Source organism: Passer domesticus, chromosome 10 (genome assembly GCF_036417665.1).
Source record: "Passer domesticus isolate bPasDom1 chromosome 10, bPasDom1.hap1, whole genome shotgun sequence".
Classification (NCBI taxonomy): Eukaryota; Metazoa; Chordata; class Aves; order Passeriformes; family Passeridae; genus Passer; species Passer domesticus.
In genome coordinates this window covers 12414518-12431068 of record NC_087483.1, presented here as the reverse complement: position 1 = coordinate 12431068, position 16551 = coordinate 12414518, and the positions used below count along the sequence as shown (strand labels likewise).

Sequence of the window (16551 nt, the reverse complement as noted above, 5' to 3'; positions counted from 1 at the left end):
TCCTCTGCTGATTGCAGATTAGCCCAAACTCAGTAAAAAAATGGACTGGAGTCATTCTACCCTGTCTGAGATCAGATCCTTTCCAAAGGTGACTTTTAACCCATTCCAGACTAAACCCTCTTTTGTGGCAGATCCAGCCCAATATTTAAGTACTATCCCAACCTACCTTCCAGCTGGGCATTTAGTGAATGAACACTGTTCTAGGAGGCAGTTTATTTAAAAACATTTATTTTAGGCAAAATTAAACAGACATTTGAGATTACATAGAAATACAGTTTCCAATTGGATCACATAAAAATTAAAAATGCACTGCTGTGTTGATTTAAGTACTTTTGTATGTATTGACCAGGTATATAAGATTTAACCATGCCATTTGCAGTCAACTATCATAAAAATCAGTAACGAAAAAGGTTTCTTAAAATGTGCAAATATTATCTTAGTGTTACCATTGATAATAAATGACCACTAAATAGATGCTTATTATGTAAAGCTTTTTAAAGTACAATAAAAATACAAATTCTATTTGTTAAAAAAGGCCATTGCTATGGCTACTAAACATCCTCATTATACAAATTCGAAAATACTATATGACAAACAAAATTATAAAGACTTTTCTTTATGAAACATATACTATTCTATTTGTTAGTGATTTAATATATTTTTTATATATATTTCTTTATAATACTCTATATGAATGATGAACTCAGAATGAGAGAGAGGAAGACAGATGTAATGTGGGATGTTAAGGCCCCAATTCAGCAAGGTACCTGAGGATGTGTCAAACCCAGCAAAGGAATAATCCCATTCTTTTAGAGGACTCCAAAGGCACATGCACAAGTACTTTGTTGAACAAGGCATAAAAATACTCGTGATGAAATTGAAAAATATGGTTTTGGTGTAAACTGTGACTGTTTAGGACAAAACTGTAAGTGTCAGCAAAAAGCCTCTCATTAAAAATAATCTGAAAATTTTGGGCAGGGGGGTTTCCACATTTCTATGTTTTGAAGGGAAATTACAAGAGGTTGGAAAGTTTTTGAATTGAACTCATGATGATAATTTTCTGAGATAGGTTTAAGATGGTGTTTTATTGCTTATGAGAAAGATTAATGAAGAGTATGCATAGACATGTCAGCATTCATCTCACCAGCAGCTGAGAATTTTGGTGTGCAGATATTTCTGTAACATGAACAACCAGTGGGTACAAAGGACTTACTTACAATTGTTTCTCTGCAGAAAGCCTCAAAATTAAAGACATGGAACACTAAAGAAGAGAGTAAAAGAATTATACTCAACAGAGCCTGGCTGTAAACACTCAGGTGTTGAAAGTAATTACAGAAGTGAGCCCGGTGCCTGCTTATACACAAAATTACATAAATTCCTAAGCCAATGCAGGACCATAATCTTCCTTTTAAGTTATGGCTAGCATGTAATGGACTCCAAGTTACATACTTTACACTTCAGCTATAAAATATCAAAACAAAGGCTGGTTGCTTGGCCATTCTGCAATTTAGCAGTTCTTCTAGGCTCATTAAGCACTAATTAGCAGACTAACAACTTGTTAGTTTCTAAAACATGAATGAAGGACCTAAAATCTGGATTGAATAAGCCAATGACAACATATGTACAGGATAGTAACCACACACGGTGATGGAAATCAACCACACTGCATCCAGATTTACTTTTGAAGCATATAATAATGGTTAGTATTTTATGCTTTTCTCACTGCAAATTGAAATTTTTGTAGCAGATATTAATAATTTTACTGCTTGAATATTAAATAATACCTTAAAAGCATAATTTCAAAATGCTGCCAGGTAAAGTATTATGTAGAATTCATGCCTGCACATTTGCAGAGAGAGGCAGAGAGAGAGGTATGAGTGACCTTTCTGAAGAACTTCTCCAAGCTAATAGTCATAAAGCATAGTAAACTCGGGCCAAAATGTGACAGAAAGAAACACAACAGCGTAATTTAATCCATAATCCATAAACAAATACAACTTTTTACATTTGTACAGGGAGAGACTGGAAATAAGTTGAATTTTTACAGAAGCAAGCCTCACAAGAGTTTACATGTTGAAAAAAGCAATTTTTGGCACATGGATAGTATCTGTGAGTACGTGTTCAGAAAAAAAAAAACCCACTGTGGAGGAAATTCACATTGACTTTCTTGGCATCAGCACCTGCTGTCTAGTGGGTCAAGACAGAATACTGTGCCTTCAAGAGTTAATCCCATTTTGAACCCCTCCTGCAATGAAACAAGACATCATTAGTAAAGAGCCAAGTGAGTTCTGGAGGATTACATTCTCCTTGTAAAAACATTTAAATCCAAGCATATCTTTAGGCAGACAAACTGCAACGATACTTCAGCCTGAATTCACAAATATTTACATTATTGGGTCAGCCACCTTTAGTAAGTCTTAGTGGTTAACTCATAAAAGATGTACACCATACAACAGCATAGCTACAGCATGTACATAAAGTGAAGAAAATATTAGACAATAACAATATTGAATATTGTACATAGGTTGACAGAAATCCAAACAAGTTTGACTTGCACCATGTTGTTCCGGAGTAAAATTCAAGAAGATTTATATTGAAAAATGCAGGTATGACATGGAATTTGTTACTGATACAAGGGATCTTCTGTGTTCTGTGGTGCTGTAAGAGCAGCCCAACAAAAATGCTGACTACCCCACCTCAGAGGGCTGCTCTGAATTGCTCCCAGTGCAGCTAAATTGACAGGGCTTTACTGCCCACTGCTACCTGAGCTTCATGAAAAAGGCAAATGAAATCATACTTGCTCAACTGCAAATGAAAAATCTGTGCATTTTGAGGGTACGTAATGCACTAAAATAAAGCTCAGTGGTATTTTGAAAGCACAGTGAGTTGCTTTGAAAGTTCAGACTAAAATTCCTGAGTTTGCTCACATTCATTTTATTAAAAGAAACACAAAAAAGATTATAAGCTGGATGCTACCACCTCCTCTATGGAAAAGAAATTAATTCTACAAGTACTTTTTTTTTGTATACTTTCATAGATGTTTGGCTTGCTAAAGGTACTTCATTCACACCAGCCCTAAAGTAACAACTACACTTTTCTTATAGGAAAACCACTCTTATTTTAATTTCTCTTTTTGCATTAAAATAAGCTGAATAACTGTGGCTTGAACCTCAAAAGTCACCTTGAAGTCAAGAAAATTTCAGTCTGTTGGGTGAAAGAACTTTGAAGGTTTAAGCAATTGGAAACGGGGCTCTGACTAGAAATGCCATGAGAACATCAACTCCAGTGGCAGCAGTCACAGTGCTCTGCTCAGTGAGATGCTGATTGTGTGCTATGAAATCAATAACAGGTCCTTTCATCAAGAAAATATCTTGTAAACAAGATAAATCTTTTTGTAAAACCATCTGTGTGGATTAGGCACAAACTCAAGTCTTTCCCTCGCATGCACAGCAGTACCTCAAGACCATACCTTTTGGGTTTAGAAGATAAATCCCATGTTAAACCAGCTTAATTTCAAACAAATTCAAATCACAGGCTAACACTTGAAAAGTGTATGAATATCTAACAACCCTGCCAGCTACTGCTATCAGGAGAATAATGTGGAAAAACAGAGCAAACCTCCTGGCAATAGTTACTAAATGGTCTGAGAATTTCCAAGTAAAAGCTGCATTTTCCTGAAGGCAGATCTATACCATGAGATGCTGAGCAAGCAGCAGCACTGTGGTGTAAACATTCCCCAACTGTGCTACCCAGTTTCTCTACACCTGGATGACAGTGCTGCCAAGGGTCACTAGTGTATTTAAGATTTTTCCTTTTTTTTCCTCTCTGTATTTTCCCAAGGTTTAAAAGGAAGAACATTCAATGCAGAAGATATTTCAAGTGAACATTAGGTGAAATTCCAAGCGAAACACATCCTGTTACAAACAGACAGTGTTCATTTATCCAAAGGGTAAATTAATTGATGTAACTGCAGTCAAAGGAGGACTGCTTACCCAGAAGGAGAATGCAGAGAACTAGCCCTAGGGTCTAATCTTACATTTTAAACCCTGCAGTTACAGTGTGCCTAGGATGCTCAAATTCAGAAGTATCTGAAGGCTGTATTTGAGCCTGTAAAGGGATACAGGAACAAGGAATTGTTGGTGCTTCAACCTGAGGGTGCTTGATGAGCTCCAACAGCAGAACATCACCAACAACTGGTTTGACAAGGATAGAAACCTTGATCCTGAGCCAGCCAGAGCCTTCACTGAACATCCATTCCATTCCCGTCCTGCCCACTCTTATTTTTCTCTTATTTTTACTGTTAAGCACAGTTTGCACTGTCTTAAGTGGCTTCACTTCCACTGCCCTGTTTCCAGCAAGGGAAGAGCAAATCAGATGATGCATTTTGGAAGTACACTCATCTCACTGCTCTGTTGTTGAGCATGTCAAGTTTTTTCCACACAAACTGATATTTTGTCACTTAGCACTTTCCTTATGTTTGCTATGACTTCACTTAGAACTATTTCCACTTTCTTGAAGAACCTTGGCCTCCTTGGCCTTTCCTTCTGCAGCTTCACTCCAGCCACTTCCCCCCACCCCTGTCTAGTCCTTCTCAGGCTATGATATTTTGCATTTAAAACAATTACATTTCCACATATTTGCAATGTGATCAATGCTAATCTGTTCAGAGGTTGCTGCTCTTTATGGATCATAATGATTAAAAAAGCTTTTTAACTTTATGACCAAAATGAACTGTCTGTCCTAAAAGAAATCAGTGCTGTGGTTGCCAGGTGCTGTTCCTGAGAACAATGGCTCATGCACCCTCCTGCCTGTAACAGGGACATGGCATTTCCATGATCACTTCTGAGCCACACAAAATCCATGATCATCAACATCAGATGCTGCATTTCCAAGCAGGCTCAAACTTCCACGACAACCACAAGGCCAAAAAGCCCAACAGCATAGAGAGGGCTTCAAAGCAATCCAAGTGGCTAGCTGGGCATTCCTTTCATTAAAGGAATGTAAAATCTAGATTTTTTTTTTTTCTCTTGGGTATTTAAGTGGAAGACATGAAGTGCATTTTCAGGAAATGCTGAAGAAGGCCACCCTGTGGCACTGGCCAGGAGAGGGAACAGAAGGGCTATGAAGTGTGTATCTATGCTGTGCCTTGTTTTTCTGTGTTCCTATCTTCCTCAAGGAGCTTTTTTACTTTAGAGGCATTTTAACACAAGGACTGAGCAGTTTAGCTACCTACTAAGTAATGGTATTGTACTAAGGGATGTGATTGATGCTCTAAAGAGAGGAGCAAAGCTTGTTTCCACTCGAAACAGCTCAGAAACAATCCCTCTTCCAAAACCATGCTTTTTTTGGAGTCAAGGATAAAAATATGTGAGCTATTCTGGTTAAAACCAGTAAGCAGTACAAGACAAAGAACCCGCACTTTATCAGAAGACAAATTTGCCTGAGTCAATCTTACGGCTCAGAAGTTCACTCACTTATCACTTCACAGTGACTTCTCTCAATGAGCTTAAGTCAGCACAAACCCAACGAAGCAATGACAAATTTACATATCTCTGAGAAGAGCATTTACAGGGGTGAGCATAAGTTACTTGAGATGGAAAGATGTCAAGTCTACTGACTGCTTCAGGGCATTCAGGGAGAATGGCTTGCAGCTCCTGGAAGCTCTCTGATATTAACTACCTTGAGATTTTAATAAATTATAGCAGCTGCTGCTGGTGTGATTCATGATCCAAGGAAACTTCTCACTGCAAGATTTCTGGGAAAGTAGACATTCATTTTATTAATGTGTGGACACAGTCAAAATAAAGATGAAAATATGTTTCAGCATAAGTGTGCGGGGAAACAGGAGGTTGGACAGCCATCAGAGAGAGGCCTGAGCTATTAAAGTCACATCTCAGCAAATGTTTGAGTTTTAAGCTCTCCAAAAAGATCAACAGAGATTGGACTGAGAAATGGAATAGAAAGCTTAACTGTGAAATTTGGATCCTTGCTGAAGTTTAAAAATAAGAGTGCTCCCCCAGAGGCCAGGGAACTTGATCTGATCTCATTAAGTTCAGAATGCAGGATGCAAAGGATAAGCACCCACTACTCAAGAGTTTATTCTCCAGTGCCTCTTCTGTGCTGTGCCCTCCTCTCCCACTTTGTTCCCAAAAGCACAAGGCCAGATCAGGGCAGCTTTTCTGCACATGGGCTGTGTGTGCTGAGGCACCTCACATGTTCCTCACAAGAAACAGGGAAAGAGAGGCTGGATTGGGCTGCTCCAATCAGGCTGGCACATCCTCACTGCAGACTGAACTCTATTCCACACCATGGTACAGGAAGTTCATACTTGGAGCTATTTGCTAGGTGTCTGCAGAAAACTTACCTTCACAGATTTAATGGAATACATAATTAGTGAAACCCAGGCTGTGCTTCCATAATGCAAAGATAACAAATTCATTCACTGCATTTCAGAAAAGAAGAGAGGCCCACATTTCTCCTCCACGATTCTCATTGTTGGATTTCCAGAGCATGTTACATGTTCTGTGCTCTCACCTTCCTCAAAGGCTGTGCCTAAGCACAGCTGCTTCTGCTCCTTGAAAAGTTTTAAATCACCAAAGACTTGTTCTCAAATGTGGTTGTACTAACACCATATCTGTACTAAAGGTTTTGCTTAAACCATTTCGCTAGTGACAATCTGATAATGACAACTGGAGATTTCACAAATACACATGGAAAACAAACAGCAGCGAAAACAAAGGCTTAGTATTAGCACCTGGCAAGACAAGAGTAAAGAAAACAACCATCAGCTGTCCCTAACTTAGAGACTGTAGGCCCTAAAAAAAAGGAAATGGCCCTGACTCAGTTCTATACACAAACCATAATTTTTGAAATTTTTATATATAAACAAATATACATAAGAATAGAAACACAAGACAAACACGTGCACGTTTCAATTGTAAATGCTTTAAATACCATTATTAAAATATGATATACCAACCATCGCTGACGCTGCGCACCCAGGAAAGCACAAGAAGATAAAAGAGACATTAGGAAAAACATGTTTCAGTCTGCATTTTGCACCAATCACACAGTAAAACAACTGCCTACAGTCTTTGCTTTGGCTCAAGCTAGAATATGAGGGTTTTTCACACCCCTGCAGGTGTACACTTATTCTCAGCTGGATCATAAATGTCAAGTTTTGTGCCTACATAAAGGCCCATTGATTAATTTTTAGTGAATAGCTGATATGCTGGGGAGCAGTGCCTTTCTTCACACAGGACACAGTAACACCCTAGTGTTTGGGGGTTTTGTTATAGATTGATTGTCTCCTTTTTTTAGATCAAGAGAGTACAAACAATGATGGGAGATTTTAATTTCATGACTTCAAACATCTTTGATAAACACATTCACTATTTAATTCCCTGAAGTTTTATGAGGTGACAGCACTCTGTACTGGTATAGGCAAACAATTCCAAATATTGTCAAAATATTACCTGTATAGGAACTCTTAATATGTGACATTTAAATATTGACATACCATTATTAGTGGTAACTACAGTGGCTACAATTTATTTTTCCCAAAAACAATGGCAATGTTGGTAATATATCAATGGGAGGTGCTATAAGATTTGGGGTTTGTGTTCAAGGGCTTGGTAACAATGTCATGGCATTCACAAAACACCAGCATGTTGTTGGAATTGCAAAGAGGACAGCTTTGGCTTTTAGCTGCTCTTTGAAATGATACAGGGGACCAAGAAGCTAAATTTTTTACTTCACTGTGAGTAGAGTTTGTCAGTGGAACCATCCTGAACTGACAAAGAAAAGAAAATGTACTCAGGAAAATGAAATGGTATTTCAATTTATTTAAGCTATTTTAAAAAGTCTCTGCTGCTCTCTAGGTAGGAGACAGGAGCAGAAGGAGCCTGAGAGCAAATGCTCTTGAACTTTGTGGGCTCCTAAGAGACAAGAGGGCTGGAAACCTTGGGAACACTTTCTGCTGAGGAGCCAGGATCCTAGAAATTCAAGTTTCCATTATTTCCAGCCTTTTCCTTTGCTGGCAGACTGCTTAAAAATACTAGAGATAAGCTGGCAAGAAACTGGAAGTTTTGCAAGTCTGACTGCAGAGCATAATTTGTTCCAAAACTTGAGGACTTTCTCCTAGAATTGTTTCATAATTGGGTCAATAACTAAATGGACAATGTTGAGTGTTTCAGAATCAACAAACATTTTATGATAAAAACAACAACAGTTCAGAATTCTTGAATCAATTCTTGAGAGTTTAATTGCTCCAGGGTGCCATAGAGCTGTTTTTAAAGGAAGAAAAACATTGCCATGGCTTCAGACGCTCCTAAATTTGCTCAATGCTGTGAGAAACCAAAGTGATGCCATTGAGGAGGGTACATTGAGATGGTGGAGACTGCTGATGGTGGGACCTGGAGGGCTCTTAGCTCAGCTCTCTTTTTCAGCTCTCTCAGTCCCTTCCCAGATAACAGCTCCCAAACCATTTTGGTTACACTGCTGAGAAACCCTCCAGTAGTGTAGCTGACTGTATTGGTACCAGGTGGGGCTCTTGAGGCAAAAACTCCAGCTCAGAGACCAGGAGATAAACTCACAGAAGGAATAGCAGAAATAGGGGTTTGTGTGTGCATTAGTGTGTGCTTTGTAGAACACATTTTCAGAGTACAGTAAGCACATATTTCAAGAATAGGCACACAGCCATCAAAACCGACTAAGACAGTAGTTACCTGCATCTCATCTAGTTTGGACTGAATGTCTGGAGGGAAATCTCCTGCTCCACAGCTAAAAGGGTCAAAAGGTTCTGCTCCAAAAAGGTCTCTCTCTGCAATGACAGAAAAGTGAGTCACTGGGAGAACAGGTATGGGCTACAACAACAGCTCTGAAAAAGCCACCTTACATCTCCTCCTGAGCTGAGCAACAGCACCACCAGATACAACACTCATTAACCACAACTTTTAACACCCCAGTGTGCAAGCCAGCTCTTGGGCACTTTCCCAAACCTTAATACCCAAATATTTTTCCAAGAACACCACTGGACTTCTGTTTAAGCCTCTCTTTATCTTCCTTTAATGCTTGTGCCGTCTCGAGATGCAGTGAGAAGCTGCTGCTCTTGGAAGAGGGCATCATGTACTGACGTGTGCTCTGGAGTCTGTGTGTAGAAGGAGTTTCAAAAATGAAGAGGGAGCAACTGGACATGAGCTGCCAAATTTCATTTCTACATTATGTCAACAATAAATTACTAACCAATTAATCTTCGTGTCCCCTGTCTGCCACTCCTCAGGTTAAGGATGTTTTTGTGAGACATGCAAATACTCTTATTCAGGCAAGGCAAGGCCTTTATTTTATACAGTTCCTCAATGAAGAACTAGCAGCAATTAAAAATAAAAGTCATCTGAGTTTTAAAATCTTGGAGAAGATCACATTAAGAAAGAAACAGTATTTAAAAAAAACAAACCCAAAACCACAACAGGACCGTGAATTGTCATGCTAAAATTCCACTAAATTTGGGTGCATAAATAGAATGATTGCAAATTTTCACTTTGTGAATACCAAAAGTTTCTCACTTTTTCTTAACTGCAGTTTGCATTCTAGTGGTCAAAAGGAGGGCGGTGTTTCTTTTTTTTTGTCTGGGTGAGAAGAAATGCCTCCAATACAACTGGGTTCTTTTCTCATATTAGACCAGTACAGTTCATTAGGTCTGCCTGCTCAAATATTTTTTGTTTTTTCAGGTTATGGGTGTTTTTCCCTCCTTCTTAGTAATAGATTTTTCTTTCCTACATTTAAAGGCTCCACCTCTAGACACTTTTCCCATCTCACATCGGATTAAACTACTGCAGTTAAAAAAAAATAAATTGCTAACCCAACCTCACTGATTGCAGAATTTATAAAACCAAGTTCCTACAACCTTGTCACTGGTGAGGAGAAAACCAGAACCATGAGGACATATCCTCTCTCCTAACTTGCATGGCTGCCTAGCAAGAAACCTGACAAGCATTCTACCTGCCTGAAAACAATTTTAGTTTTAGAGCATGACAGTAAGTGGGGCAATAGTAATCCTGAAGTGACTGAACAGTTAGGCACAAAATTCACCCTTAACACCTGAGGTCTGGATGACAATTAACTGCTGGATCCACTCCCCTCACTGCAGTGTTCCCAGTGCCATTATCAGTGGTGCAGCACCTGCTACAGCTGCACAGCTGGTTTGATTTTGGCATCCACAGAGGCAGAATTTTACACCTGTGTCCTCTGGGCTCTTCAACAGTTACTGTGCATATCAGTCTGTCGGGGCTTTGCCCTTATCAATTAGGTGTTATCAGGCTGCACAGCAGGCATTTTAGATAGCTAGCAACTACCATCATTTGCTCCCACAATAAAGTACAGAAATTCCCATTATAAAGTACAGAAACTTGAGCAGAAGTTGATTGATTACATATTTAAAAAACTGTGGCTAAGCAGCTACAAACTGTCACACGGGACCAGGAGATGGCCCAGATAAGAGAGCCTTATTCCAAGAGTCCACTTGAGCCAAGAAGAAATCCAGTCTTTCCTGGCAAAGGCAGACCACCTGCATGCAAGAGAGACTTTAACTCGGATAATCTAATGTAAAAATTAGGTTCTCCCTCATCCTTTGCCTCTTTCACAGCCAAAATGGGTCTGCTCCAGTATAACCAGTGTCCTCAAATGCTCTGATGCTCCTAGCAAATGACCTTCAGATGTGTAGCAGCTTTGACTTGCAATCTAACCTCTACTGGACAAAAAAGTGATTCTACTCTATAACCCTCAACAGTCTATGGTTCATTATGTAGATCCATTTTCTTTCCTTTTACCTTTAAAAGGAGCTGTCAGCTTTCTCTGTGGTCAGACAACTGAAAGCAGACAGTTTCAACACCAGGGCTTAGCAAACATCCCATTAATGTATTTAGGAAAAAATGGTGAAGGACAAAACTCCTGCATGTAATTTGTACTGAATTCTGACTTCTGACTATCTTTAAAAGCAAGTATTTTGTACACTATTATGGCTATTATCTCATTCATGCCTTATTATTGGGCTTTTATTAATGAAAGCCCTTTTGTGCTCATTAGCAGGAGAACAGCACAAGTTTTAACTTCTTTAATGTCATTCCTTCCTTTAATGCGAAAGATTTTTGAATTTATACTGTATACAAGGCAGAATTTAAAACCAAACAGAGTGTGACTTATTCCAAGTGACAGAGCCTAGTAAGCCCTGCACAGAATAAGTTCAAAATAAAGAAGCATTACCTAGCTGGGTTTCTGTGCAAAGCTGTTACTTGGGGAATTATCTCTCTCATAACTTGCTATCCATTCCACAACTGCTTTTCTGCATTTAAAGTTTGAATCTTATAAGAGAGGCTGCATTGCTAAGAGTCAGGGAGAGACAGTTCCATGGAATATTTTCAGCAGCACTGCCATTATTTGCCTCCAGAACAAAAGCTGAAGAACACGTGTAAAATGGAGAAATGTGAAGATTTCATACCTGCAGGGCTGCACTATTCCTTGGGATATCCATAAGCTTATCCACCAGTGTTCATTATTGTGGGGGGGGGGTCCCTTTTAGCACAGATGGGATAAATTTGCAACTTTTTTTTTTCAGGCCATTTTTATTTTTATTTGCATGAAAATTAGCTATAACAAGAATATCTTGCCTGGCACACTCCCCAAAATTACTGTAGCATAGACAGGCATTTCTTTCTCCAACAAACAGCAACAAGGAAGCCTTTGAAAACTATATTTTCAAACAGTAAAAATAATTTCCTTTCCTTTTCTCATTTCTTTCTGGATGTAAATAAATTCACAGGCTGCAAAACTGACCCACAAATTCAAAAGCCCTGAAATGTTGATGTTTTAGATCCTCAGCTCAAACCACAGGATAACATGAACAAGTAAGAAATTCTAGGACATGACATTCAGGAGAACAAACACATAATACTGGAGAATAGCAACCTGCACTCTATGGTAAATTCAAAATTAGCAATTACTAAGCAAAAATACAAATATTTGGCTTTTCTGCTGCACTTCACATCCCAATCTCTACCTCAGCTCTCATCCAGGCACACAGCTATGCTGGTATATGCTTTGCCCAGATGGAGCAGCTGTGATGACAAAAATGAATCACACTGAGAGACAAGCACCCAAAGAAATATTTGGAATAAACTGCTACAGGGATATCCAGAAAGCCTTTCATTTAGCTGCAGGCTACTCCATATTTTTTTCTTTGGAAATTATTACAGCCATTATTCTGACAAAATACTCTTAAATATCTGCAGAAAAAGAGCACCTCAGAGCAGATTTCTGCATCTGCCAGTTGTGACCTTGGATTGTCCATGATGCATTTGTGTGAAATAGATATCAAAAAAACTCAATAGAGAATTATCCTCTACAGTTTTTTTTTCTGAGATATGAAAATAATGCTGTGCCAATAAGAAACATAAGTTAATTCCTCCTCCAATGAAATAAAATTAAGGAACTAATTCTGACCATTCAGCTAACTTATAAGAACATTTACAACTCCTTACTCCATGAGGAAGAAGCAGCATGCAATTGCTAGCATTGCATTTTTGGTTGCATTTCACTATGTTATAATTATTACCCAAAGAGTCAGCATGCATTTGACCAATCTGCAACCTCCTGTACAAAAATTATGCCACTTTCTCCTTTTAATAGGTACACCCCATTTGTTTGTTATTGCTGATATAGCCAGCAGTGAGCAGGCCTTTGCTGAGTAGCCCTATTGGAACATTGCTGAATATGAACTCAAAACCTCAAAATTTAATTCATTTTTTAAAGCCTAAAAGTTCTGGAAATAAATCCATATTTAAAGCCTAAAAGCTCTCTTTCAAAAAAAAAAAAAAAAAAAAAAGAAAAAAAAGTTTAAAAGGTCACAGTTCTGCTCTAGTATTAAAAGGTGGAGTATCTTAAACTACATGCTGTGAGCTTGGCAAAGCCAGAGGTACCATTTGTCACTCCACAGTTGTTTTTCCTGTGAAATTACCAAGGGAAGAACTGGTGAGCAAAATTCTAACTCTGGGCATGTGTCATTATGGGAAGCTGAACAGTAATCACCTATGCAACTATTCCTTGGAGGAATGCAAAGTGCTTGGTATTGCTGCAGGTGCCCAGGCCTTTCTGGGTTATTTTTGGCTGGTTTCTCAAACTAGCCAGTGGATGAGTAAGATGAACTTTGGCTTTAAAAGCACATTTTGCTTGAGCAGCACAAGTGCCCTCCCTGAGTAACGGACCCCAATTAGGCAAAAGGAATAAATGAGGTGATACTAACAAATAGATGGCAAACCCTCATCTTTCTCCTTCTTTACTACTGAATGTGAGAAAGGTGAAAGTTAAAAAATTATAAAATCCAACAAAATCACCCTGAAATTTCACCAAATCAGCTCTGCTTGAGTGCAGTGATAAAGAAAGTAGAGATAGCAAGAGGAAAAGATGATCTCAGAAAATGGAGACTTCAAACTTTGGCTCCTCTTGGTTGCCAGCCCTCTGACTTGTACTGGAGAAAGAAATGCCAGCTTGCTGGTACTGGCAGCAGTGACACAACAAAGCAGTGCATTATTGCACATTGCTGCAGTAAGGGGACATTGCACAGCCTGAACAAGCTTATGGGAGCTGACCTTTCTCATCTGGGACAGTAAAGCCCTTGTTTGATGATAAAATATTCCTCTCCTGTTTCAATGGCACTCTGAAACATGCCAAAAAGCATTAACAGCTGATGAAGACAGTAATTTTCAACACAGAGCACCATGACACAGACTGAAAGAGCAGGGATTGAAAGTATAAAGACCATGATGGGCTCTGGAACCTCTCCCTGAAGTGGCATCTCTGAACCACGTCATCTCAGCTGAAGGCAAATCAGTGAAGTGTAGAAACAGCAACTACTTTAAACAACAGCTGTCACTGTTATTAAGCAACTCTTTTTCTTTTTAAATAATATTACAAAACCTGCTGCCTAAACAATTATAAATCCCATATAGCTGGAATTTTCAAGATCCCTCAAGTTCCTTCAATATCTGAGTGTGGGCTCTCACAAGATTTCTATGGAACTGGGCACAATTTCAATGGAGCTGATGTAGGACAATAGGTAAAAAAATAAAATCTTGACCTATAATTCAAGTTGCCATTCTTGAAATTGTATATGCACATTTAGATCTATTTTATGGCACTGCCTGTAGTTTCAGAGAAGCAATCTTTCAATTATTTATTGCAAAGACATAATTCTCTCAATAGAGCAGTTCTGTTCTAATATTCTTTTAGAATATTCAAATATTCTTTTAAATTATATGAAAATAGTTACTACTATTTTCATATAATTTATAATATAGTTATGAGTATAATTGATAGATATAAAATTCTATCAGTATACTTTTTGAGAATCCCCAGAAATTAATTATTTTAAAATACTCTCTTTTTAAAAAACAGGGTTAATTATTGAATTAAGAGTCTGAACATTTACTTTCTCTTTAGAAGGTGGCAGACATTCTGAGCAATGGAACCAAACAGTGCATCACATATGGGCTCAGGGAGGGAAGACATTCACTGACTGAAGTCATAAAATCCCTTTTTCTTTTTGTGCACAGCTCCCACTGACAGCTGAAAATTCTACATCTTAGGGGCATGCCCCAAAGCAGTACAATCTCCTCAAACGTGTTCCACATGGTGGCAGACAGTAATATTAATGTCCCTTATCCACCCTAAAATAGGCATCAGGAACAGAAGATACAAACACAGACCCATATTTCCACAACCTTGAACATCACTTGTGCATGACCCACTCTCCCCTCCCTCAAGGGATTCCCAAAGCTTTTAAAAAGACTTTCTGGACTCCAAAGATTTCCAGTGAATTCAAGAACCTTACCCTAGATGCTTTTGACCCTTTGCAAAATAAAATTGCTGTTGTTAATAACCTTTTGAAGACCTTTTAGGAACGGTTGGACAACTGGAGAGGTTCATCAAGTACAGCCAAACAAAGCTGTGCATGATACGAAAAGTATTGTTGAAAACAGCATTCCAGGTCTCCTTGAAAGGTTTCTTCAGCTCTCCCTTGGGCACCACCATCACCATACTTACTCCACCTGCTGCCTTCCCCAGAAATGCAGGCTCTAGGCACTAGAACCGTGGCTTGACAAGGAAAGAACTAACAGGAAGTAAAAGTATTCCTTGAAGTACAGAAAAGAGACTGTAAAAGAAAAGCCAAGTTAAAATCCCCAACCCAACTCCTTCCAAGTGTATATGTCACAGTTTCACAGCAAGTTTGTTTATAATGCAACTTGGCAGCAACATCAAGGACTTTGGGAGGACGGTATAAAGATGAAACGGCATCAGTGAACGTGATTTACAAAAACTGCATTTGGCTTTTCATGCAAAACGTACGTAAAACTTTAAAGATGCTTTATGAAAAAAATAATGTAAGCAAAAAGTAGGTCAGTTGTTACAAAACTTACTGATCTCTGTAGATCTACTGGGTACTGGAGGAGGCTGTGTACCATTGCGAGTAGGTGTTGTTGACTGAGGGGATATGGGAGAAAAGGGAACCATATCAAAGATGTCAGTGGAGGGTGATTTAGGTGTCACACTGCCTGCCTACAATAAGGACAATAAATATTAGGGCAATGTTTCACATGAAAAAGATCACAATACTGAATTCTTCAGCATGCAGATAAGAGTCACATTTTGAAAAGTTAAAAACAACCACCAGCATGCAAACCCCAGTTTCTTACACCAAGCAAATGGCATTTGCAGTACAGACTCTGACACATGCTAACACTCCCCAGTACAAAAGCAGCATTGCAATTTTTCCATTTTCAGTGGAAAATGTATCCCAGTTACACCTGCCAAAGCTGTGACAAGCAGCTCTCTTGCAAACATTTGAGCACAGACACCTTCATGAGACCCAGTCGAGGTAATATGGCAACAACAATGTGCTCTGCTCTGGAGAGCACAGAACCAAGTTCAAAGATACAACCCCAGTATTTTTGGTTTACTAATACTTCTTTACATGGTCTCTTATTTGGCAGCTTAGAAAAACTGGTACAAACAAAACTTTAAATGTGTTTTTCCACAAGTAATAATCCAGACATTATATACTGAATATTAATATCCAAAATAAACCTGTTGTCCTCGGAGGTAAAACTGAAGAGATTTCATTCAAAATTTGAATGAATTTGGAAGGGTGAAAAAAAAAATACTGGGCAAGCAAGAAACCCCAAATCCACCAATTACTACAGTTCTACAGCCATATTTGGTTTTGAATGGTTCATTCCTCCTGCCACCAGTCCACTACTTCAGGGCACAAGTGAGGCACAGTCAAGTTAAAATATACTGAACACTGAAGACAGAGGATGAAACAGATTAAAACTGAGACTGACAAGCTGAAGGCATGACTAGTTTGGATGTTGATGTTATTGCTGAGACAATACAGAAACCCCCACACCCTGGGTATTAGAAAGGCCAGCCAGGCACAGCAGAAGCCTGCAGCTTTGAAACAAGATTTAGTCTGCACAAACTATCCACACAGGAATTTTGAAG

At 38.8% G+C, this 16551-nt stretch overlaps 1 protein-coding gene across 11 annotated transcripts in view; it reads right to left on the bottom strand.

Moving 5' to 3' along the window:
* Positions 1-211: 211 nt before the first annotated feature.
* Positions 212-16551, bottom strand: part of GULP1 (GULP PTB domain containing engulfment adaptor 1) — a 143913-nt gene continuing 127573 nt past the window's right edge. For 7 of the 11 annotated variants that reach the window (XM_064433787.1, XM_064433786.1, XM_064433791.1 and 4 more), the window contains 4 exons: positions 15468-15606; positions 8727-8821; positions 6955-6990; positions 212-2245 (listed from right to left, as the gene is read on the bottom strand). In XM_064433787.1, coding sequence (XP_064289857.1) covers positions 2174-2245; positions 6955-6990; positions 8727-8821; positions 15468-15606 — 342 coding nt within the window. In that variant the 3' untranslated portion in view covers positions 212-2173. The remainder of the gene's footprint in view (positions 2246-6954; positions 6991-8726; positions 8822-15467; positions 15607-16551) is intronic. The other 4 variants (XM_064433793.1, XM_064433796.1, XM_064433792.1 and 1 more) reach the window with 2 other exon arrangements.